This window comes from Heloderma suspectum, chromosome 3 (assembly GCF_057233095.1).
Source record: "Heloderma suspectum isolate Gila_16-S chromosome 3, 16-S_ref, whole genome shotgun sequence".
NCBI lineage: Eukaryota > Metazoa > Chordata > Lepidosauria > Squamata > Helodermatidae > Heloderma > Heloderma suspectum.
Genome location: NC_139460.1, coordinates 49383095 through 49409485, shown reverse-complemented (window position 1 = coordinate 49409485; position 26391 = coordinate 49383095). Strand labels below are relative to the sequence as shown.

At 46.0% G+C, this 26391-nt stretch overlaps 1 protein-coding gene across 1 annotated transcript in view; it reads right to left on the bottom strand.

Annotated features, from left to right (window-relative positions):
- Positions 1–225: 225 nt before the first annotated feature.
- The window catches only part of DPT (dermatopontin), a 46468-nt gene continuing 20302 nt past the window's right edge, over positions 226–26391 (bottom strand). The window contains exons 3-4 of the mRNA XM_084843170.1: positions 2680–2787; positions 226–1666 (exon numbers count right to left, since the gene is read on the bottom strand). Coding sequence (XP_084699296.1) covers positions 1600–1666; positions 2680–2787 — 175 coding nt within the window. The 3' untranslated portion in view covers positions 226–1599. The remainder of the gene's footprint in view (positions 1667–2679; positions 2788–26391) is intronic.

Here is a 26391-nt window from a genome sequence, read left to right as displayed (position 1 = left end):
GCCGGACAGCCGCGACATCCCTACCCCAACGTACTCCCACTTCATCACTTACATAATACAGTGAAACCAAGTTAAGATGATGCCATATCTGAGCAGTCTTCTGTGCCTGATGACATTGAATGATAACAGATTCTTGCTTATTTCCAGGAAAAACTTGGGAACCCAGTCTCTATGACTTACATGTTGGCAATTAGTGGATGTACAAACTTGTTCGAAAAAAATGTTTAAAGACTACTGCATCACCACATTATTTTATTTCTTGATTTACTTATGATAACAATTCATAGTGCACTTGCAAATACTGAACATAACGAAGATGTCCTAAAACAGGCTTTTGGAGTAAATTGCAGTTTATTTCCATATTGATTTTGGCTTTAATCTTCTCCTGTGATAGAATTTTTTTTCGCTGGCTTCAGGTTCATGGTCAAGCCTTAAATATTGCTCAATAAAATTATATCCCACATTTGACATACATGGCAAAGGTCACCAGTATGTCATCAGTTTTACACACGCAGGTTCAGCCATACAACTACAAATGGCCTTTTAACTAGAATTTAGAGGTCTGGTGTTCTCTCATTCATGATGGGTCTCTGATAACAGGATTCACAGAGGGAACATAGATGTTTAATATTTACCAAAAACAATTGATTTTGTTTAAAAGTGAAGGCATTAAGGTCATCAGAGGTTACTGCATCAATCTCACTTTGATTTTAGATATAGAAACAATTGAAGGAGTGAGTGTATAGCAATAGCAGGCAATGCTGTTGATTGGCCCTGCTATATATTATGAATGTGATATAATATTGGCATGGATTGCAAAGGTATGGCATCCATGCTACCCTGTCATCTCAGCTCTGGAGTATTGTGAAAGAGGTGCACAGCGGCAAAGTTTGTCTGCACATCAGTAGCTTTGAAATATCAGCAAAGCACAAAGTAAGACACTTTTTTTGTACTTTGACAATGGGGTGCAGTGAATACAAGGATGCTATGCAAAATCAAGCTGGTGGGTATACAGTTGAGCTGGACAGCAAAGGAAACCACTTCCTCAATGTTTATGTCAGAAAGCATCTAAACAGAGTAAAGTAGTTGAATAAAGAATGCAAGAGAGTGGACCATAGTTTTGTCTAAGGGCACACCCAGAATACCAGGTCAGTGCTGTAAGATACAGGCAGGAGTGTGGAAAGTGACCCCAGAAAGGGCAGGAACATCTCCACCATGGCAGTAGGAAGCTAGCCATGCACACTACGTTTCTAATGTTGGTCCTGCAGTTGCATCCACCAGGTACTGTATGCAGATGGGCCAGGAAGCAGTAGAAGCTGAAGTACTCTGCACACATGCTCTGCAGAGATTATGTGAACTGAAGCAACACATCTAATTCCTAATTAAGAGCAATATGGGTGGTCCTGTAGAATGTAATGTTGAACTCAGTGTTGTACTTACCAGCCCTTTTCACAGAAGAAGAGTCACACCTCTGCAAAAAGGCTGGTGCATGGTTGATACATGGCTTTTCCTATATATGTTCTTTCCCCCTCTGCCATCTCCCCACTCCACCCCCTACCCCCCCAGAGTGGGGTGTATAGATAGATATATTCAATGCTACTAAACATTGTCAAATTGACAGTCAAAATCTGTCATCCTGCAGACAATAAACTTCCACTGACGATCTCTGTAAGGAAAGAGAAATAAGAAACAAGCTTTAATGACTTGTGAGGGATGACGCATAACAAGACAGAACATTACAATGAATCAAGGAATTCTGGCTTGTATTGTGTTACCTGTTCTTGTGATCTGTATGGATGAGCTATGGATAACTTTCAAGAACAATAATAAAAAGACCTTTTCCTTCCTTCCTTTCTCTCTCCCTCCCCCTCCTCCCCTCTTTCTTTCTTTCTTTCTTTCTTTCTTTTTCTTTCTTTTCATGATTTTGAGATATTTGGAGCTGATAAATTTTGAAAACAGAATTGGGAGTTTGATCTGAAATGCTGGTCTTCTGGCTGTTAGTGGCACCTTAATTTGATGTTTAGGATAGGGTGGCATCTGCCTCCAACATGTGAGGAGGGGTAGGGAAATAGGAAGGGGACATGGGCACACACACAGGCCCTGCTGCCAATGTCCCTGTGTGCCTGGCTGCTGTTAGAGATCTTTATTCATTTAGTGCAAAGATATGAAAAGGGGTTGCAAGCTCATTCAGCTGAACTCTCTTACGGAGCTCCCCCCATTTGGGAACCACGCCTTATCAGGGTTCCCAACGATGGCTAGGGGTGTAAATATATTCAGCCAAAATAAGTACCATAGCACCTTCCACTGATCTTAATGGAATTTGATCTCATGTTAAGAGTGTTTAGTTCACTCTGAAAATAAAATAAAGAGCACAGTTTGCCTGACAGTGCTCAGGGTCAGGAACTAATGGGCCCACCATAACCTTTAGGGTCTGTAGAGCAGGTCTGTAAAGCAAAGTGTTGGGTGTGTAGAAAGCCCCATATTTTTCTGATTAGGTGAGGGGTAGATTGTCTCTCAGAACAGACTTTGTTCTGTTCTGATGGCCAATGTTCCTACCTCCCCAGGGCAGCCTATGCCATACTTTTCAGAGCTTTTTTTTATGAACTACAATATAATAAATAAGCCATCTCTTAGCACTGGTGGAAAGGTTAGGTGTTCATGAGAATTTTTCAATCTGACCTTTCCACACCGGAGAAAGTTGTGGTTGCTCCACGGATATAATGATCATAGGAATACATCATCATGTCCATGTCTTCCCCATAGTGTCCTGGATGTTCTGTTGTCAACCTTTTAAATAGGGGGAAAAAAACCAGTTGACCCTGAAATGTGGGTGGGGGTGGAATAGTACAACTTAATTTCCTTTTGTCAGCCCACTGAAAAGCTAATTCACACATTTGTCTGAACTCAGGTCATCCCACACCCAGTATTAACTGATTTGAGAACTCAGCTGTCTGTGAGTAATAGACAAGGCCATATATGCTGTGATCCCATGTCTGCACTCCACCAAAGCAGAATCAGGTACTGGGTATAGAATACAGCATCCTAAAAATCTGTTCCAAAAGAGGCAGGTTTCTAGTTCTTATGATGATAAAGATGAACTTGAAAAAATTGTGGGCATGCTTGGTGAAATCCACTGGGGGATTGGTGGCTCCAATGTCAGTGGGGTGGTGAATCTGCTCCAGGTTTCAGTCAGAACCAGTCAGAACTCTAAAGGAACTATCCAAGGTGCTGAAACTATTTCAGGGATGTGGTTCAGCACCCTGGATAGTTCCTTTAGAGCTCTAGCTGGTTCTGACTGTAACCCAGAGTGGATTCACCACCCCACTGACATCAGAGCTACCAGCCTCTACTGCTAAAATCCCAAAAGCCTGAGGGCTGACTAAGCAAGACTTCTAGTTTTCAGCAACTGAGACATCAGCCCCCTTTAGTGCTCCCTGACCCTCACGCTGTGACTAGTGAGGACAGAATAAATTATATAAAATAAGCAAACATTTGTAAAATGAGCAAATAGAAAAAAGCACTTCATTTCTGTCATGTTCACCAGTTACAAAATACAATGTTTCTTTGCAGAAAAAACATGGACATTTCTTTTTTAAAGGATAGAATATAGCCTCCGTTGGTTATAAATGACTGAATCTTAGCATCCCATTATTGTAATGTGGATCCATGAACTCTGGGATCAGAGAAATGGAGATGGAAGAGCAGTGTTTTTCATCTGTTTTGGTTTGCTTTGCTTTGCGTTCTCATATATGGGGGTGGGGGTGTAAAGAGGCACAACAACAAAGCAACAAGGAGGCTCTGGGTCCATTGTGGATGCAGTCAGTCTTAAGGTAAAAGGTATATGAAAGATAGACTAACAACAGAGTATTAAAATATATGTTTTAAGCTAAACGTTTTGGCTTCTGCCCTCTTCAGGAGCTGTGCTGTTAACTGAGTATCAGGGGTGGCAGTTTGGAATGCCTGGAGATTAAAGTTCCTTAGGAGAAAGCAAAACACACAAAAACAAAACAGAGGTATGATTGGTGTAATACTTATGAATTGTCTTCCAGATTAGGGCCATTTGCACTAAGAGTTCTGAGTCTACAGATCCAGAAATTTTCCCTTTTGTCAAGGATATCAGGGTCTTTTGTGGAAAAATGGGGGGAAAAGTGGGGAAACGGTGGGATATAAATGCAATAAATAAATAAATTTTGTTTGTTCTGTTGAAACCAACTGTAGATCCGAGATACTATGTGCAGGAGAGTTGAAATGTCTTGCAACAGGCTGCTCCAGTTTTTTTGTAAGAATCACAGATGTGTTTCCATTGTTGTACCTTGGAGTTGTAAATAGTGATTGTCATTGAACATGAAATTGTTACAAGTAGGGATGTCAGAGAATTCCACCATGGATCTTGGTGAGGCCGAATGTCAGTGCATTTGGCCCCCCAAAATCCGTAGCGGAACGAAGCCTCCCGCCCCGCGAAAGGCGCACGAAACGGGACACCTACCTGCTGCCGTTTGCGCTGCTCTGCGAATGGTGGCTGCATCTGTGGCCGCCATTCTCTTCTTCATTATAGCTGTGATAGGCTACGTAAATACTTACGTAGCCTATCATGGCTAACACAGGGACACCATTTGCGTCCCTGCGGAAGCCGTGATAGGCTGCGTACGTATTTATGTAGCCTATCACAGCAAAAAGAAAAAGAAAAAGGGGGGAACGCAAATGGCGTAGTAGCTCTCGATGGCTACTAGTCCTGATGGCTATGCCCTACCACCAATGCCAGAGGCTGTATGCCTATACACACCCGTTGCTGGGGAACATGGGTGGCAAATTCTGAACTTGTATGCATTGTTGTGCATGTAGGTCAGCAGCTGGCCAGACAAAAGGCAAGTAAACATCTCATGCACATATAATTGAAAACTTGACTTCCTGCTTAGTTCTGTTTGTCTAAGATACTTTGAACTGGGTTTGTTCAGTCGGTTTAAGGGGAAAACTTGCCAGCATTCACCTTAACCGCACAGGTAAAAGCAGGTAGGCAGACATCCTGGCTCCTTATTAGAACAGCTATATCAACAATCCAATTGCTCAACTACTGATAGATCGGTTTATGCTATTCTGTTCTAGGTTATTATGACTAGTTCCAGTAAGGAGCTGACTAAAAAGCAGAGTAAACTCAAGGGTGCAATTCTATGCATAGTTGCCCTTGAGTAAGACAACTGAACACAGTGGCTCTTATTTCTGAGTAAACATATATGGAATTACACTGTAACAAAATGGATGCACAAACACTTGCCTGCTACTTAGAAAATGCAAATGACTCACACGGGGCTTTTGTACAGTGCAAATCAGGGTGCCCGGGGGGTGTTTCCACCAGCGATTTACTTTGAGTAGGCTGCGTGTTGAGGTTATTAGGGATACATGACATCATGGCCATCCACCAGCCACCCTGGACCTTATCAGGGAAAAAACTGGATTTCCTGAGAAGTCCAATGCTTTTCCTCAAGTTGAGTTCTCCCCAGTTAGTTGCTGTATGCCCCAACCCCCGCATTTAGCTTGGGTATGCTAGCCCTGCCCAGGGGCGTGCCTTTCACTGTGACCCCAGGCAAGGTGTGTTTCCTCCCATTGTGCTGAATGAGGCTTGCTCTCCCAGTGATCACAGAAATCACAGAGAAGCCCCTCAACTGACAGGGCACATGTTAAAGACCAATTCTTTAAGTGCGATTAAGTGTGATCTCGAGGCTCCGATTCATTGCCTTAGGAAGTAACTACTTTACATCTTCCTTACAGAGATTGTGTGCATTAAAAGGGGGGCTGGTTTCCATCTCTTTCCTACAACAAACCCATTGGTGTCTCCTCAGAAGTAACTCCCATTGTGGTCAATGAAGTCCTGCAGGTTAAAATAGGGGTTAGTTTCTGTCTTTGTGTTCTCCGCCCCCCCTTTCCCAGCACAAGCATATGTGTGTCTACTCAGAAGTAACTCCCATTGTGCTCAGTGAGACTTACTCCTGAAATGCAGGCGCATCTGGACTTTCAGGGGAAAGGAGGAAGCGGGGGAGATGGGGGGAAGCCTCTCTTATTAGCTGGGCAGCCCCTGTCAGTCAGATGAGATTCACTCCAACCCTCACCAGAGGCAGTATGCCTATGCACACCAGCTGCTGGGGAACATGGGTGGCAGGGTGCTGTTGCACTCATGTCCTATTTGTGGTTGTCCCACAGGCAGCTGGTCGGCCACTGTGAGAACAGAATGCTGGACTAGATGGACCCTTGGTCTGATCCAGCAGGGCTCTTCTTGTGTTCTGATGTTCTTATGACTGGCTGACAGAGTGGTCAGGCAGGCTCATACTACTGCATCCTAGATGGTGCTGGTAAAGCGCACCAGGCTTGCAAGCTTACCAGGCTTGCAGTGGAAAGAGGGCAGAGGAGATAAGGTAGGGATGGATGAGGATTGCATCTCAGTTCGTTTTCGACAAAAAAATTACCCAAATGCACAAACGTCTTCATATTCAGGATGGAAAGAACTTGAGGTTAAAAAATTTGAACTTGGGAAAACCCACAATGGACAGATATGCCCATCCAGGCCCAGGACTTTTGAGTGCTTGGTTTTTAAAAGTCTGGGTTTGAATCCCTGTGCAGTCAACCATGTTTGTGGTGCCGAACTGGGGTTGCCTCTTCTTTTTTTTCTGTCAGGCTCCTCATCTTTAACAGCTACATGGCAGGCAGGTATAACATGTTCCTCTTCACAGGGCCAGCTCTAACACTGAGCACAGTGAGGCAGTTGCCTCTGGTGGCAAATGCTGAGAGTTGGCTGCAAGGGGTTGGAGGAGACAGCTGTGTGTGCCACACAGCTTGCGCTGCACCCCCTAAACTAATCTGCTGTCTTCAGGTGTGGCAGAGGATGCTGTTCTATCACCAATGTTGAAGAAAGCTTGAATAGTCAGTCTAGTCAGCTTTTGTACATGGAATAAGCGGGGGGTGCCATCTTATTATGACAGTTACCTTGCCCACCAAAAAACGCTTCGAATATTGCCAAATGGTTCATAAAGCATACATCTTCGTCTACGAAATAGTGTTAATGTTGCATGTAATCCAAATCTCCTTTCTCTTTCATTGTCACTGAACAATCTGAAGGAGACTATAGCAACAACTCCAGTCTGAGATAGGTGTCACTGTTCTGTTTGGTCAGAGAATGAAAGAAAAATATAGACATGGTAGGAACTTGCCCAAATACACACAAGAAGCCTCTGTCAGAGTCAGGAGTGGAAATGAAGAGTAATCTGTCACTTTGTGCTCTGGTACAGTGGAGAGCTCCTTCATGGATCACTGCCTTGTTGTGGTGAAGAGGCTTGCGTAACTCAGTGAAGCCATAACCTATGCCACGCAGAGCCACCCAAGACGGACAGGTCATGGTGGAGAGTTCTGACAAAATGTGGTCCACTGGAGGAGGAAATGGCAACCCACTCCAGGATTCTTGCCAAGAAAACCCCATGGAACGTATCACAAGGCTAAAAGAGATGACGCCGGAAGATGAGCCCCTCAGGTCGGAAGGTGTCCAATATACTACTGGGGAAGAGCAGAGGGAATTTCCAAGTAGCGCCAGAAAGAGTGAAGCGGCTGGGCCAAAGCCGAAAGGACACTCAGCTGTGGATGTGTCTGGTGGTGAAAAGAAAATCCGATGCTGTAAAGAACAATATTGTTTAGGAACCTGGAATGTCAGATCAATGAATCAAGGTAAGCTGGAGGTGGTCAAACATGAGATGGCAAGATTGAACATCGACATCTTGGGAATCAGTGAACTAAAATGGACGGGCATGGGCAAATTTAATTCAGGTGACCATCATATCTACTACTGTGGGCAAGAATCCCTTAGAAGAAATGCAGTAGCACTCATAGTCAACAAAAGCGTGGGAAAAGCAGTACTGGGGTACAATCCCAAAAGCAATAGAATGATCTCACTACGAATCCAAGGCAAACCATTCAACATCACAGTAATTCAAATCTATGCCCCAACCACTGAGGCCGAAGAAGCTGAAGTTGATCAGTTCTATGAAGACCTACAACACCTTCTAGAACTAACACCAAAAAAAGATGTCCTCTTCATCATAGGGGATTGGAATGCTAAAGTAGGAAGTCAAGAAATCACTGGGATAACAGGCAAGCATGGCCTTGGTGTACAAAATGAAGCAGGACAAAGGCTAATAGAGTTTTGCCAAGAGAACACACTGATCATAGCAAACACTCTTTTCCAACAGTACAAGAGGCGACTCTACACATGGACATCACCAGATGGTCAATATCAAAATCAGATTGATTATGTACTTTGCAGCCAAAGATGGAGAAGCTCCATACAGTCAGTCAAAACAAGACCTGGAGCTGACTGTGGCTCAGATCATGAGCTTCTTATCACAAAATTTTGGCTTAAATTGAAGAACATACAAAAAACCACTAAACCATTCAGGTATGACCTCAATCATATCCCTTATGAATATACAGTGGAGGTGAGGAATAGATTTAAGGGATTAGACCTGATAGACAGAGTGCCTGAGGAACTATGGACAGAGGTCCGTAACATTGTTCAGGAGGCAGCAACGAAATCCATCCCAAAGAAAAAGAAATGCAAGAAAGCCAAGTGGCTGTCTGATGAGGCTTTACAAGTAGCTGAGGAAAGAAGGGAAGCGAAAAGCAAGGGAGAAAGGGGAAGATATATCCAACTGAATGCAGAGTTCCAGAGAATAGCAAGGAGAGACAAGAAGGCCTTCTTAAATGAACAATGCAAAGAAATCGAGGAAAACAACAGAATGGGAAAGACTAGAGATCTCTTCAAGAAAATCGGAGATCTCAAGGGAACGTTTTGTGCAAAGACGCCGGGCATGATAAAGGACAAAGAAGGCAGGGACCTAACAGAAACAGATGAGATTCAGAAGAGGTGGAAAGAATACACAGAAGAACTATACAGGAAAGATCTGAATGTCCCTGATAGCCATGATAGTGCGGTCACTGCACTTGAGCTGGACATCCTAGAGAGTGAAGTCAAGTGGGCCTTAGGAAGCATTAGTAACAACAAAGCTAGCGGAGATGACAATATTCCAGCTGAGCTATTTAAGATCCTAAAAGATGATGCTGTTAAAGTGCGGCACTCAATATGCCAGCAAATTTGGAACACTCAACAATGGCCACAAGACTGGAAGAGGTCAGTTTACATTCCAATTCCAAAGAAGGGCAATGCCAAAGAGTGTTCAAGACCATACAATTGTGCTCATTTTCACATGCCAGCAAGGTGATGCTCAAAATCCTACAAGCTAGGCTTCAGCATAAGGATGGACAAAAGTCCCTTACCTGGTCCTGCAGCTGTGTTTGGGGGGGGGAGGCGCTCAGTTTCTCCCCCCCAAATTCAGGCCGGGGGGGAGGCGCCCCGCTCCTCCCAGCCGAAATTCAGGCCGGAGGGGAGGCGCCCCATCCCTCGCTGCCAAAATTCAGGCTGGGGGGAGCGCCCCGTCTCCCCGGCCGCGAAATAAAAAAGTAAATAATAATTTAAAAAACATGTGATAGGCTATGTAACGATTTACGTAGCCTATCATGGCTAGATTTTCAGTCAGCCGTGATAGGCTACGTAAATCTTTACGTAGCCTATCACGGCTGACTTTTTTTTTAAAAAAAGCGCGTATGCAAATGGCGGTGCCCATGGGCGCCGCCATTTGCGTTCCTTGTTTGGGCAGGGGTAGTCTACGTAAAGATTTACGTAAACTACGGCGAAAATAAGAGCAACGCAAATCGCTTTTTTTTTTTTACTTTACTTTGTAATGGCGGTGGTGGCAGCCGGTCGGAAGACCGGCCGCCGCCCCCGCCCCCGCCGAAATGCCGCCGAAACGCCACCGGGACCTGCCGCCGAGAGGGACATTCGAAGGAGGTAAGTCCCATCCCGGTGGGGGTGGGGGGGCGGAGAATTTCACCACCAATTTCGGGGGGCAATTTGCGTTGGCATTCGGCCTCCCGGAGATTCGTGGAGAAATTCTCCGACATCCCTACTTCAGCAGCATGTGAACCGAGAACTACCGGAAGTACAAGCTGGGTTTCGAAGAGGCAGTGGAACTAGAGATCAAATCACCAACATGCGCTGGATCATGAAGAAAGCAAGAGAATTCCAGAAAAACTCTATTTCTGCTTCATTGACTACGCTAAAGCCTGTGATTGTGTGGATCACAACAAAGTGTGGCAAATTCCTAAAGAGATGGGAGTACCAGACCACCTTACCTGTCTCCTGAGAAACCTGTACGAGGGTCAAGAAGCAACAGTAAGAACCGGACATGGAACAACTGATTGGTTCAAAATTGGGAAAGGACTACGACAAGGCTGTATATTGTCACCCTGTTTATTTAACTTATATGCAGAGTACATCATGAGAAACATCGGGTTGGATGAATCACAGGTCGGAATTAAGATTGCCGGGAGAATTATCAACAACCTCAGATACGCAGACCAGACGATACCACCCTAATGGCAGAAAGTGAAGAGGATCTAAAGAGCCTCTTGTTGAGGGTGAAAGTGGAGAGTGCAAAAGCTGGTTTGAAACTCAACATTAAAAAAACTAAGATCATGGCATCTGGCCCCATCACTTCCTGGCATATGGAAGGGGAAGAAATGGAAGCAGTGACAGATTTTACTTTCTTGGGCTGCAAGATCACTGCAGACGGTGACTGTAGCCATGAAATTAAAAGACGCTTGCTCCTTGGGAGGAAAGCTATGGCAAACCTAGACAGCATAGTAAGAAGCAGAGACATCACCTTGCCAACAAAGGTTCATATAATCAAAGCTATGGTTTTCCCAGTAGCAACGTATGACTGTGAGAGCTAGGGATAGCAGAGAATTCTGCCACAGATTCCAGTGAGGCCAGATTCTTTAGAATCCGGCCCCCCGGAATCCGTGGCGGAACAGCCTTCTGCCCACCTGCCCCCCCCTGCGGAATCCCCCGGGACGGCACTTACCTGGGGCAGATGGGGAGGATTCAGCGGCGGATTCGGCGGCGGTTCCGCCGGTGGCGGTGGCTGATCTCCTGGCCAGCCACAGCCAGGCTGCTGCAGCCGCCATTGGCATCTTTGCAGCTGTGATATCCTACATAGGCTTTTACGTAGGCTTTTACGGTGAAAAAAAAAGAAATGCAAATAGCGCCCACTACGCTATTTGTGGTTCCCTTTTTTTTCCGTAATTGCCTACGTAAATATTTATGTAGGATAAAACGGCGAAAAATAGGGAACGCAAATGGCGGCCGCCGTAGCCGCCGTCATGTGCGTACGCTGGTTTTTTTGGGGGGTAGCTGTGATAGGCTGCGTAAATTCTTACGTAGCCTATCATGGTTGCCTGGCTGGACACAAATGGCGGCCACTATGGCGGCTGCTATTTGCGTCTGCAGCAGCCCAGTAATTGGACTGTGGATGCACCACAGAGTGGAGGCAGCCATCGAGGATTGCGAGGGGGAGGACCGAATCGCCTCCCCCCGTCAAGGATTCGCGAAAGATTCTGCAAAAAGGTGAGTTTCGTACATCCCTAGTGAGAGCTAGGGATGTATGAAAGTCACTTACTTTTTGCGGATTATGGTGATGGTGGGGGGGAGGTGTTCCGTCCCTCCCCCCGGAATCCTCAACGGGGGGAGGTGATCCGTTCCTCCCCCCTGGAATCCTCCGCGGCCAGCTGTGCTCCGCGGCAGCTCCGTGGAGCAGCCGGCCAGGGCCAGCCAGGACAGAGCCGTCCGCAGCCGGTTTTCCGGCTGCAGAGGGCTCTGGGTAAAAAAAAAACAAAAAACAAAACCGCGTATGCAAATGATGGCGGCTACGACCGCCGCCATTTGCGTTCCTTATTTTTGCCCTCTTAATCTATATAAATATTTACATAGACTATGACAGTGAAAATAAAGGGGAATGCAAATAGCGTAGCGGGCGCTATTTGGATCCCTTTTTGATTCCCCGTTTTAGCCTACGTAAATCTTTATGTAGGCTAAAACAGCAAATCAAAAAGGGACGCAAATAGCACCCGCTACGCTATTTGTGTTCCCCTTTAATTTCGCCATCATAGTCTACGTAAATATTTACGTAGATTAAGACGGCAAAAACAAGGAACGTAAATGGCGGCGGCCATAGCCGCCACCATTTGCGTACGCGGTTTTGTTTTGTTTTTTAAACCCACCCAGCCATGATAGGCTACGAAAAGATTTACGTAGCCTATCACTTTTTTTTTTTTTTTTACAAGCCTGGAAATGGCAGCAGCGGCAGCCGGTCGGAAGACCAGCCGCCGCCGCCACCCCCGCCGCCGCTGCAGGAGCCACCACCACCCAGAAGATCCGCCCCAGGTAAGTCTCGTCCTGGGGGGGATCCGCGGGGGGGCAGGGGGGCAGGCCATTCTGTCACGGAGTTCGGGGGGCCGAATGCACTGGCATTCGGCCTCACCGAGATCCGTGGCAGAATTCTCTGACATCCCTAGTGAGAGCTGGACTATAAGGAAGGCTGAGCGCCAAAGAATCGATGCTTTCAAACTGTGGTGCTGGAGAAGACTCTTACGAGTCCCCTGGACTGCAAGGAGGTCAAATCAGTCAATCCTAAAGGAAATCAACCCTGACTGCTCATTGGAAGGACAGATACTGAAGCTGAAGCTCCAATATTTTGGCCACCTAATGCGAAGAGAAAAGTCACTAGAAAAGACCCTGATGCTGGGAAAGACTGAAGGCAAAAGGAGAAGGGGACGGCAGAGGATGAGATGGCTAGATAGCATCACCGATGCAATGTATATGGACTTCAGCATGCTCCGGGAGAGAGCGCAGGACAGGAAGGCCTGGCGTGCTATGGTCCATGGGGTTACGAAGAGCCGGACACGACTTAACGACTGAACAACAACACAGTGGAAACTATGTGTCTTTAAGCTTTTTTCAGTGATTACTAGGGGTGCACGAAAGTCACTTACCTGGTCTCGCAGCTTTTCATGGTGGGGAGGAGGCGCTTCGCTGCTCTCCCCCCGAAGTTCAGGCTGGGGGGGAGGCTTCCCACCTCGCCCGGCCGAAATTCAGGCGGGGGGGAGGCTTCCCGCCTCGCCTGGCCGAAATTCAGGCTGGGGGGAGGCTTCCCGCCTCGCCCGGCCACGAAATAAAAAGTTAAAAAAAAAACGCCCCCGTGATAGGCTACGTGACGATTAACGTAGCCTATCACGGCTAGATCTGCAAAGTCAGCCGTGATAGGCTACGTAAATCGTCACGTAGCCTATCACGGGTGACTTTAAAAAAAAAAAAAAGCGCGTACGGCTAATGGCGGCCCCCATAGGGAGCTGCCATTCCCGTTCCTTATTTGGTCGCTGTAGTCTACGTAAATCTTTACGTAGACTATGGCGACCAAATAAGGAATGGGAATGGAGGCTCCCTATGGGGGCTGCCATTAGCCGTACGCGCTTTTTTTTTTTTTAAATCACCCGTGATAGGCTACGTGACGATTTACGTAGCCTATCACGGCTGACTTTTCAAATCTAGCCGTGATAGGCTACGTTAATCGTCACGTAGCCTATCACGGGGGCGTTTTTTTTTTTTTTAGTTTTACTGGAATGGCGGCGGCGGCAGCTGGTCGAAAGATCGGCTGCCGCCCCCGCCCCTGACGAAGACCTGACGACCCGCCGCCGGGACCCGCCGCCGGGAGGGACATTCGGGAAAGGTAAGTCCCATCCTGGGGGGGGGGGGCGGAGAATTTCTCCCCGAAACTTCTTCGGGGGGCTGAACACGTTGGCGCTCGGCCCCCCGAAGTTTCGGGGAGAAATTCTCCGCCAACCCTAGTGATTACAGAAACCCTGAAATTGCTCTATATTTCTACACAATTAAGCATATAATCCATGACTTTGTTATTTTGTTGGGTAAGTTTACTTTTTTCATGTACATAGCAGATGGCATTTAATTACAGTTCATTGTTCTGCTCTTTTCTCATCCCCCCCCCAAATACCATTTAGTGCACCATCTAAACATTACTAGTAAAAGAATAGCCTTCCCTAACAAATAAAAACAAGAATAATGAACTTTGAAATTCTGGAAACACTTAAAATCTTAATGAATGATTGTCAGACTGTTCATGCAATGCAAAATCCTTTAAGTGTCTCTCTTGCTGTTGGTGTGCATGTATGGAAGATAGATCATTAGATTAGAAGTGAGTGAGGAGAGTGACCTCTGTGCTACCTGTGACCAGACATGTCCTGGCTGAAGTGCATCCCCCCCCCCCCGAGTGTTTCTTTGGTCATGATTCACTAGCATCCTATGGTAAAAGTGAGAAACGTGTGCCGCCATGTTTTTTCCTCCTTAGCAATGGGTTCCACTGTGGTTTGTGGAACTGTGGAAGCTCTGGGTATCATTGCTCAAAATCACTACATCCATCCACCAGCTACACACAAAGGGCAGTGGTGTGATACAGATGGAACAAAGAAAGTATATCCTGCGTGTGCTATACAAGCACTCTCATCCTAGAGCAGGGGCCAGCAATATGCAGCCTGTGGGTTGCATGCTGCCTCCGCCGCTGCCCATTTTTAAGAAATGGTATCCATATGGAGGACCCAACCAGCCAAATGTAGCTTGTTTGCCAGCTATATTTGGTCCTTTTCGTGCTCCGTAGCCACTATGGAGCACCAAAAGGGTTAAATATAGCTTGAAAATAATCTAAATTGAACCATTATAGTACTCTGTAAAGCTACAGAGCAGTTTGCTGCCAATGTTTGGTGGCAAACCAGTGATTTCGGTCCTTCCCCTCCCCCTACTTTTGGGGAGTGGCTGCCTTGAAGACTGCATGGCACCTTGCAGATCGCAGTGGGGCTCCAGGGGACAAAAATGGCACCAGACCTCCAGATGGTGCCCACCCATCCTAGAAAATGAAAGACAGGAGAACATAAGACACCATGGAGGGAGGAAGCTCTAATTCTGAACCAAACATTTTTCTCTCTTAAGTGAAAGCCAGAGTAGGGAAGAAAGGAGATGTAAACCGGAGCTGACCCAAACGTTCTCCACAAAGAACTTTCACAGTGAATCTTGGGAGGGTCAGACACAAAAGCTGAGGATGAAACTTGGCTTACTTTTTCTCCAGCTCCTCTCCTCCTTTTCAACACCATCATTTTTATGGTGCTGGTGGTGGCAATGATGTTGGCAGCGATCCTCCTCGTGGCTGCCATCTGCAGACCGCCATTTTGTTTCTCAAAATGCCTTTGGTAGTGATGCTATGTAATCATGGTGCATCATTTCCAGGTGCATTCAACAGAATAAAAATGGTGAGTCCACCCCCCCCACCCCCACCCCGCAACCACCAGAAAAATTGAAAAATTGCTGCTATCAATGGTAAGCCCCCACTACCATCTTTCACCTTCTTTTGCCACATGGCATATCTTGCCCCAAATCACCAAAATGCCCCCCCCCATTTTCAACACCTGTGGTGGGCCACTGAAAATGGGAGGGGATGTTTCTCTATATATAAAATAACAAGACTGAGAATTCAGCAGTGGGAAAGGGAGTGCAGCAGCAGCAGCAGCAAATCTCATGCTTACATTCACTTTGCCAGTGAAAAATCCTATTAACGTCAAGATCTTTTCATCAAGACCTGGTAAACGGCGTAAAGGAAATTGCCATGTCCACCAGGACATGAATGCCATGAAGCCTTGGCAAATGCAGCCATTGCCTGGACAGGCAGTGGTGAGAAAAAGCAGCTGTGGCAAGAGCCAGGCCTTCCAAAATTCAGCAGCCCTTCTTTTTTAGAGAGAGGAAATAATTACAAACAGCACATGCAGACGTTCCAATGCTCAAGGGACATCTGTTTATATTTGAGAGCTTCACGTTGAGCAATTCATTTCTTATCCATAGATACAGATCGATGCAGTGGGGTTATTTTGTAATGACACGTCCACAGCTGCAAGGAATTTGCTGCTTTTCTGTTTAAACTTCTTTTTTTATTATTCCTTCCAGACAAATGCTGAAAAGTTATAGGACACCTGGCCTCTCATCACAGAACCATAAAACCTGGTTGATTGCTATAGCCTTTCCCAGGGAAATGCCTTGCTTTGCCTTCCAAGATGTATTACGATAGTGTAATAAAATGTCCTAGATACAAGAACAAGGCTCACCATAACCAAATGCAGCCCTAACAATCTCTCACCAGTTCATAGTAAATTAAAGCTGCAATCCTATACATGCAACTGTAAGTCCCATTGAACTCAATAGGACTTCCTGCTGAGTAGGCACCCATAGGAGTGCACCATAGCAATGGTACGGAAATACAAATAGGTGCTTGCAAGTAAGTCCAGGCAATTAAAGTACCTACCAAACAACAGGATTCGGAGCACAATGTTTGTTTGACCTCATAAAATGACAGTGTCTGACCCAGCCCAGACACTGCCTAGGGAAACTGCTAGCACTGAAATTCAGTTATCGAACTGGAAAATGGAAATAATAATGACCTACACTTACAAAGATTTATAAGAAAAGTATCATTAAACATTTCAGAGGGGAAGTACACACACACACACACACACACACACACGATGCCAGATGGTGTTTCAAATGTAGATAGTCACAGATGATTCAGGCTAAGCTGCATGCTTCAAGTGAGGAAAGAACTGCATATCAGTAACAAAGAGAAGATTGAATCCAGGCTTAGTCATACTTAGAGTAGGGTGACTGAAATCAATGGCATTTAAGGGCACAATCCTATGGGATGTACTAGTAATGGGGGACTTCAATTTCCCCAATACTTGTTGGGAGACAAATTCTGCAAAACATGGCCCCTCCAGGAAATTCCTGACTTGTGTGGTGGATAACTTCCTCCTACAGAAATTAGAGGAAGGAACTAGAGGATCGGCTATTCTTGACTTGATCCTAACCAACAGAGATGACTTAGTGGATAAAGTAGCATTTACAGGAACTCTGGGGGAAAGCGACCATGTTGTACTTGAGTTCTTGGTTCTAAGGGAAGCAAAAGCCGAATGTAGCCAAACGCGTACCCTGGATTTTAGGAAAGCTGATTTTAATAAACTCAGAACAATGATCAGTAAGGTCCCATGGCAAGTAACGCTAATGAGAAAAGGAGCCCAAGATGGGTGGGAGCTTATAAAAAAGGAAATTCTCAGGGCACAATTACAAACAATTCCAACAAGAAGAAAAGGTGGAAGACAACAGAAGAAGCCAATGTGGCTTCACAAAAAGCTTAGAGATGACCTGAAAACAAAAAAGGACACATATAGGAAGTGGAAAGAAGGCCAAGCAACAAAGGAAGAGTACAGGCAGGTAGCACAGAATTGCAGAGATGGTGTCAGGAAGGCTAAAGCTGAGAACGACCTGAGGTTAGCTTAGGGATGTCAGAGAATTCCGCCACGGATCTCAGTGAGGCCGAATGCCAGTGCATTCGGCCCCCCAAAATCCGTGGCGGAACAAAGCCCCCTGCCTCCCCACCCCATGAAAGGTGCATGAAAGGGAGCACTTACCTGCTGCCGTCTGCGCTGACTTGCAAATGGCGGCTGCATCTGTGGCCGCCATTCACTTCTTCATTATAGCCGTGATAGGCTACGTAAATAATTACGTAGCCTATCACGGCTAACGCAGGGATGCCATTTGCATCCCTGTGGAGGCCGTGATAGGCTATGTAAGTATTTATGTAGCCTATCATGGCAAAAAAAACAACAACAGCGAACGCAAACGGCGGTGGCTACGGTGGCTGCCATTTGCTTTCCTTTTTTTTTTTTGCCATTTTAGCCTACGTAAATATTTATATAAGCTATTATGGCAAAAAAATAAAGGGAACGCAAATGGCAGCCACTACGCCATTTGCGTTCCCTTTTTTCTTTTGCCATAATAGCCTACGTAAATATTTATGTAGGCTAAAACAGCAAAAAAAAGGGGGGGAACGCAAATGGCAGTCGCCGTAGCCGCCGCCATTTGCATTCGCTGGTTTGTTTGTTTTTCCCATGATAGGCTACGTAAATATTTACGTAGCCTATCACGGCATAATACAGGGATGCAAATGGTGGCAGTTACGGCCACTGCCATTTACGTCCCTGCAGGCTGCCCAGCAGCCGGATGTCCGGCCACGGGTGGCCACAGCCAGCGGCTCCGTGGAATCTCCGTGGAGCGGAGCCGGCTGGAGAGAATTTCTGGGGGAGGGACAGAGCACCTCCCCCCCACCGTGAATGTCACTCTTCGAAAAGGTAAGTGACTTTCGTACATCCCTAGGTTAGCGAGGGATGCTAAAAGCAACAAAAAGGCTTTCTTCAGCTACGTGCACGGTAAAAGACAGAGGAAAGAAATGGTTGTTCAGCTATTAAATAAGGATGGCAAAATGATAACAGATGACAAAGAAAAGGCAGAGGTGCTCAATTCCTACTTTGGCTCAGTCTTCTCCCAAAAGAGGATCTATGACCCCCCTGGCAAAGGTGAAGTACAGGCAGAAGGGGCAAGATTGCAGCTTGAGATCGATAGGCATATGGTCAAGGAACACCTCATTACTTTGAATGAGTTCAAATCTCCAGGGCCAGATGAACTGCATCCTAGAGTAATAAAGGAACTGGCAGAAGAACTCTCAGAACCGCTGTCTATTCTCTTTGAGAAATCATGGAGGATGGGTGAAGTGCCAGATGACTGGAGGAGGGCTAATGTTGTCCCTATCTTCAAAAAGGGTAAAAAGGAGGAACCTGGGAAATACAGACCAGTCAGTCTGACATCAATCCCTGGGAAAATTCTGGAGCAGATGATAAAGCAATCCATCTGGAAGCACCTTGAAAAAAATGCAGTGATTACTCGAAGCCTACATGGGTTTGTCAAGGACAAATCCTGCCAGACAAATCTGATCTCATTTTTTGATCAAGTAGCCTCCCTTGCGGACCGTGGGAATGCTGTAGACATCATATACCTCGACTTCAGCAAAGCTTTCGACAAAGTGCCCCATGATATCCGTATGAGCAAACTAGCTCAAAGTGGGCTAGATGAAACAACGATCCGGTTGTTTCGATCACAGTTGGCTACAGAATCAGACTCAAAGAATGCTTCTCAATGGGACCTTCTCAAACTGGGGAGAGGTAACGAGTGGGGTACCACAGGGATCAGTCCTGGGCCCAGTGCTCTTCAACATTTGTATTAATGACTTGGAGGAGGAGGTGCAGGGAATGCTGATCACATTTGCAGATGACACAAAATTGGGCGGGATAGCTAATACTTTGGAAGACAGAAACAAAATTCAAAGTGATCTTGATAGACTGGAGCGCTGGGCAGAAAACAACAGAATGACATTTAATAGGGATAAATGCCAAGTTCTGCACCTAGGAAAAAGAAACCAAGTGCACAGTTACAAGTTGGGGGACATGTGGCTCAACAACACTGCAAGCGAGAAGGATCTTGGAATTGTCGTCGATCACAAGCTGAATCTGAGCCAACAATGTGATGTGGCTGCAAAAAAGGTCCTGGTGGCTGTAGCTGGCATTTTGGATCAGCAGCAGGGTCAGTGGCAGGGATGTATGGATTCCGTCTGCATTTTGCAGATTGTCAGGTGCCTTTTGTTCCGTCATCCGCTCATTGATGGAATCGGATTATTTCCAGTTTCCCGAATTTGCACAAGTTCACATTTTGCATAAATTTGCATTTGAGAAAATGCACAAATTCCCCCAAAATGTGCGCAAATCCCCCCAAAATGTGCACAAATCCCCCCCAAAATGTGCATTTTCATGCTTTAGCCTATGGGGGAAATGTGCATTTTCAGCTGGTGTTCTTTTATTTTCCTTTTTTTTTCTCCATACTACGTTTGTATAAAATTCTTGAAAGTTTTTTTAAAAAAAGGTCCACAAGTCCGTGGAATCCATGAGACTCAGGAAAAGCCGGTCCATTGGATTCATATAATTCTGAACTCATTTGATTCTGATGCAGATTTCTCCAACATTCCTGGTCAGTGGTGGGCCCTCCTCTAGGGATGTACGAAAGTCACTTATCTGTGACGAAATTTGATTCACGGTGGGGCGGAGGTGCTCCATCCCTCCCCCCGAAATTCTGGCTGGGGGGGAGGTGCCCCATCCCTCCCACCTGAAATTCTGGCCAGGGGGGAGGCGCCCTGTCCCTCCCGCCACGAATCCTGGCCGGCCGGGACTGCAAATGGCGGCGGACGTAGCCACCGCCGTTTGCGTCCCTGCAGTCAGCCGTGATAGGCTATGTAAACATTTACATAGCCTATCACGGTATTTTTTAAAAATCTAGCCGTGATAGGCTACGTAAATCTTTACGTAACCTATCACTTTTTTTTTTTTTTGACTTGGAAATGGCGGCAGCGGCAGCCGGTTGGAAGACTGGCCACTGCCGAACCGCTGCCGAACCGCCACCGGAGCCGCCGCCGCCAGGGAGATTCGCCCAAGGTAAGTCCCATCCCGGGGGGGGGGCAGGGGGGCAGACCGTTTCACCACCGATTTCGGGGGGCCGAATGCGCTGGCATTCGGCCTCCCCAAGATTCGTGGCAAAATTCTCTGACATCCCTACCCTCCTCAGAGCTTGGGCCATGGGCAACTGCCTGATGGTGCTGACCCCTGATGCCAGGCCTAAAGGTATTAAACTAAAATTACTTTTTGCAAATGTTTATACAGGCTGCAAACCTATGCTGTAGAGTCCTTTGCCCACTCCTCTTTTTTGTTTACTTGCTTCTTGTCGCTTTCTTTCCTTGTGAAAGTCTAACTAAGATACATGCACTAAGAAAATTATCAGTACTCCAGCTGTGACTGGCAAGTGTGCAGTTTATTCCAGTAACAAAGTATCCCTGTAGACTAGGAATGAGTGTTTTTATACGTCCGTCATGGAAACAAAACCGATTAGTACTTATAATGGAGCCATCATTGCAGGAACTATTTTGCTTCGAGAATACTGGAACTATTTCACACAGGCAGAGATCCCTGTGTTCTGTCTGTCAAATAGGAGCAGATAAGCTAGTGCTGCTTGTATTTATTTATTTTACTATCAAAGCCATGAGATTCTTTGAAGCAGATTGTTTCATTTGCTTTGCTTTTCTCAAGCACTGACACGATTATGGTGAAATATGACTATACAATCATTGTTGGAAATAATGATGTGGTCCTTATGACGTAGTTCTTCAGTCCAGGATGTTGCTATCTTAAAACAGTACACAGGCGGAAAGTAGGGGAGAGTTGCTGTAAGCCGTACATTAAGGATGCAACCCTATGCATATTTAGACAGGAAAAAAGTTCTACAACTCCCAGCATTCCCCAGCCAGTGCAGCTGGCTAGGGAATGCTGGGAGTTGTAGGACATTTTTCCTGTCTAAATATGCATAGGATTGCACCCTAAGATTACTAATGTGAATTTCCGTTTCAGTTTGTAGAACTAAAACCAGCGTTATGTTCCAAAAGAACATTACCTCAAATGCCTTCATAGCTTTGAGTTGCTGATCATTCTCACCTTACACTTGCTTTCTGTCTTGTCAGCAACAAAGAAAGGAGTGAAAGAAAGTGGTTGTACTTGGATGTGTGTGTGTTTTCCTTTCTTAAAGAATATTCTGAAACCAGCTGGCCCAGCTAATTGTGTTGCCTGATTTTTTGATGGGGTATTGGATTGGCTTTCACTATTACCAACTGTATTGCCGGAAATGAACAATGATTTTTAAAATAATATTAATTTAATTTTTTTACAATTATTTTAGGCCACCTTTAAAGAAAAACAAAAAAGACACATATAGGAAGTGGAAAGAAGGTCAAGTAACAATGGAAGAGTACAGGCAGGTAGCACAGAATTGCAGGGATGGTGTCAGGAAGGCTAAAGCTGAGAACGAACTGAGGTTAGCGAGGGATGCTAAAAACAACAAAGAGGCTTTCTTTAGATACGTGCATAATAAAAGGCAGAGGAAAGAAATGGTTGTTCAGCTATTAAATAATGATGGCAAAATGATAACAGATGACAAAGAAAAGGCAGAGGTGCTCAATTCCTACTTTGGCTCAGTCTTCTCCCAAAAGAGGGTCTATGACCCCCCTGGCAAAGGTGAAGTAAAGGCAGAAGGGGCAGGATTGCAGCTTGAGATCGACAGGCATATGTTCAAGGAACACCTCATTACTTTGAATCAGTTCAAATCTCCAGGGCCAGATGAACTGCATCCTAGAGTAATAAAGGAACTGGCAGAAGAACTCTCAGAACCGCTGTCTATTCTCTTTGAGAAATCATGGAAGATGGGGGAAGTGCCAGATGACTGGAGGAGGGCTAATGTTGTCCCTATCTTCAAAAAGGGTAAAAAGGGGGAACCTGGGAACTACAGACCAGTCAGTCTGACATCAATCCCTGGGAAAAATCTGGAGCAGATGATAAAGCAATCCATCTGGAAGCGCTTTGAAAACAATGCAGTGATTACTCGAAGCCTACATGGGTTTGTCAAGGACAAATCCTGCCAGACGAATCTGATCTCATTTTTTTTAATCAAGTAGCTTCCCTTGTGGACTGTGGGAATGCTGTAGACATCATATACCTCGACTTCAGCAAAGCTTTCGACAAAGTGCCCCATGATATCCGGATGAGCAAACTAGCTCAAAGCGGGCTAGATGAAACAACGATCCGGTGGATCCACAGCTGGCTACAGAATCGGATTCAAAGAGTGCTTCTCAATGGGACCTTCTCAAACTGGGGAGAGGTAATGAGCACGGTACCGCAGGGCTCAGTCCTGGGTCCAGTGCTCTTCAACATTTTTATTAATGACTTGGAAGAGGAGGTGCAGAGAATGCTGATCAAATTTGCAGATGACACAAAATTGGGAGGGATAGCTAATACTTTGGAAGACAGAAACAAAATTCAAAGTGATCTGGATAGACTGGGGCGCTGGGCAGAAAACAACAGAATGACATTTAATAGGGATAAATGCCAAGTTCTGCCCCTAGGAAAAAGAAACCAAATGCACAGTTACAAGATGGGGGACATGTGGCTCAACAACACTACAAGCGAGAAAGATCTTAGAATTGTTGTCGATCACAAGCTGAATCTGAGCCAACAATGTGATGTGGCTGCAAAAAAGGCCAATGCTCTTTTGGGCTGCATTAATAGAAGCTTAGCTTACAAATCCCAGGAAGTACTAGTTCCCCTCTACTCAGCACTAGTTAGGCCTCATCTGGAGTACTGTGTCCAGTTCTGGGCACCACACTTTAAGAAGGATGCAGACAAACTGGAGAGGATTCAGAGGAGGCAACAAAGATGATCAGGGGACTGGAAACAAAGCCCTATGAGGAGAGACTGAAAGAACTGGGCATGTTTGCCTTGGGTAGAGAAGAGAAGACTGAGGTGAGATATGATAGCGCTCTTCAAGTACTTGAAAGGTTGTCACAGAGAGGAAGGCCAGGATCTCTTCTTGATCATGCCAGAGTGCAGGACACAGAATAATGGGCTCAAGTTACAGGAAGCCAGATTCCGGCTGAACATCAGGAAAAACTTCCTGACTGTTACAATGGAACCAATGGCCTTGGGAGGTGGTGGGCTCTCCCACACTGGAGGCACTCAAGACGAGGCTGGACTAGGGATGTCAGAGAATTTTGCCAAGAATCTCGGGGAGGCCGAATGCCAGTGCATTCAGCCCCCCAAAATTGGTGGCGAAACAGTCTGCAACCCCCCGCTCATTGGGCAAATCCTCCTGGCGGCAGCGGCTCCGGCGGCGGTTCGGTAGCAGTTCGGCTGCGGCGGCTGCGGCAGCTGGTCTTCTGACCGGCTGCCGCCGCTGCCATTTCCAGTAAAAAAAAAAACACACAAAAAAAGTGATAGGCTACGTAAAGATTTACGTAGCCTATCACGGCTAGATTTTTTTAAAATACCGTGATAGGCTACGTAAATGTTTACGTAGCCTATCACGGCTGAGTAAAACAACAACAACAACCGCACGTACGCAAATGGTGGCACCCATGGGCGCCGCCATTTGCGTTCCTTATTTTGGCACGTCTAATCTACGTAAACATTTACGTAGACTACGGCGAAAATAAGGGGAACGCAAATAGCGTAGCGTCTATGCTATTTGCGTTCCCCTTATTTTCGCCGTAGTCTACGTAAATGTTTACGTAGACTAGACGTGCCAAAATAAGGAACGCAAATGGCGGCGCCCATGGGTGCCGCCATTTGCGTAAGCACATTTTTTTGTTTTGTTTTTTTACTCAGCTGTGATAGGCTACGTAAACATTTACATAGCCTATCACAGCTGACTGCAGGGACACAAGCGGCAGCGGCTATGGCCGCTGTCATTTGCGGCCCGGCCGGCCAAGATTCGGGGGTGGAGGGCCGGAGCGCCTCCCCCCCACGCGAATCAAATTTCATTCAAGGTAAGTGACTTTTGTACATCCCTAGGCTGAACAGCCATCTGTCAGGGATGCTCTGACTTGGATTCCTGCATTGAGCAGGGGGTTGGACTCGATGGCCTTGTAGGCCCTTTCCAACCCTGCTTTTCTATGATTCTATGATTCACCATGATACTTGTAAGTCTCTGAACTCATCTCCTCTGCCATGCCTCCAGCTCTGCATTTAAGCTGGAAGGGTTTCTTCATCCATCTAACTGAGGCGTCCGGGAGGGGGAGGGAAGGAGACTCTGGAGGACCCTGGAAATGGTGTAAGCTTGCCTCCCCAGTCCCCCCCCCCGCCCACTGGTACGACCCCTTTCCCTCCTCTCTGAGACCACCTTTGTGACCATGGAGAGCCAGCTGGCATGATTCTCTCTGCGCTGGCTGCAGGGGGGAGGGGGAGGAAGTGGGGAGCTCAGATTCCTGGCACTGAGGTCAGAACAATGTCTCCAGTCTCAGATACAGGAATCTGAACTACACTATGCACATACACACGCACCCGACTCTGTCTAGGTGCCATAGGATTGCTCTCTAAGTTAATTATGACTAACTTCAGCCCCATTTATTTCAACAGGCCTACTCTAGTTATGCCACTTTATGGATCACTGCCTTGTTGTGGCGAAGGGGCTTGCGTAACTCAGTGAAGCCATAAGCTATGCCGTGCAGGGCCACCCAAGACGGACAGGTCATGGCAGAGAGTTCTGACAAAATGTGGTCCACTGGAGAAGGAAATGGCAACCCACTCCAGTATTCTTGCCAAGAAAACCCCATGGAACGTATCACAAGGCTAAAAGAGATGACGCCGGAAGATGAGCCCCTCAGGTTGGAAGGTGTCCAATATACTACTGGGGAAGAGCAGAGGGTATTTCCAAGTAGCGCCAGAAAGAGTGAAGCGGCTGGGCCAAAGCCGAAAAGACACTCAGCTGTGGATGCGTCTGGTGGTGAAAAGAAAATCTGATGCTGTAAAGAACAATATTGTTTAGAAACCTGGAATGTAAGATCAGTGAATCAAGGCAAGCTGGAGGTGGTCAAACATGAGATGACAAGATTGAACATTGACATCTTGGGAATCAGCGAACTAAAATGGACAAGCATGGGTGAATTTAATTCAGGTGACCATCATATCTACTACTGTGGGCAAGAATCCCGTAGAAGAAATGGAGTAGCACTCATAGTCAACAAAAGGGTGGGAAAAGCAGTACTGGGGTACAATCTCAAAAACGATAGAATGATCTCAGTACGAATCCAAGGCAAACCATTCAACATCACAGTAATTCAAGTCTATGCCCCAACCACTGATGCTGAAGAAGCTGAGGTTGATCGGTTCTATGAAGACCTACAACACCTTCTAGAACTAACACCAAAAAAAGATGTCCTCTTCATCATAGGGGATTGGATGCTAAAGTAGGAAGTCAAGAAATCACTGGGATAACAGGCAGGCATGGCCTTGGTGTACAAAATGAAGCAGGACAAAAGCTAATAGAGTTTTGCCAGGAGAACATGCTGATCATAGCAAACACTCTTTTCCAACAGCACAAGAGGCGACTCTACACATGGACATCACCAGATGGTCAATATCGAAATCAGATTGATTATGTCCTTTGCAGCCAAAGATGGAGAAGCTCCATACAGTCAGTCAAAACAAGACCTGGAGCTGACTGTGCCTCAGATCATGAGCTGCTTCTTGCAAAATTTCGGCTTAAATTGAAGAACGTAGGGAAAACTACTAAACCATTCAGGTATGACCTCAATCATATCCCTTATGAATACACAGTGGAGGTGAGGAATAGATTTCAGGGATTAGACCTGATAGACAGAGTGCCTGAGGAACTATGGACGGAGGTCCGTAACATTGTTCAGGAGGCAGCAACGAAATCCATCCCAAAGAAAAAGAAATGCAAGAAAGCCAAGTGGCTGTCTGATGAGTCTTTACAAGTAGCTGAGGAAAGAAGGGAAGCGAAAAGCAAGGGAGAAAGGGGAAGATATACCCAACTGAATGTAGAGTTCCAGAGAATAGCAAGGAGAGACAAGAAGGCCTTCTTAAATGAACAATGCAAAGAAATCGAGGAAAACAACAGAATGGGAAAGACTA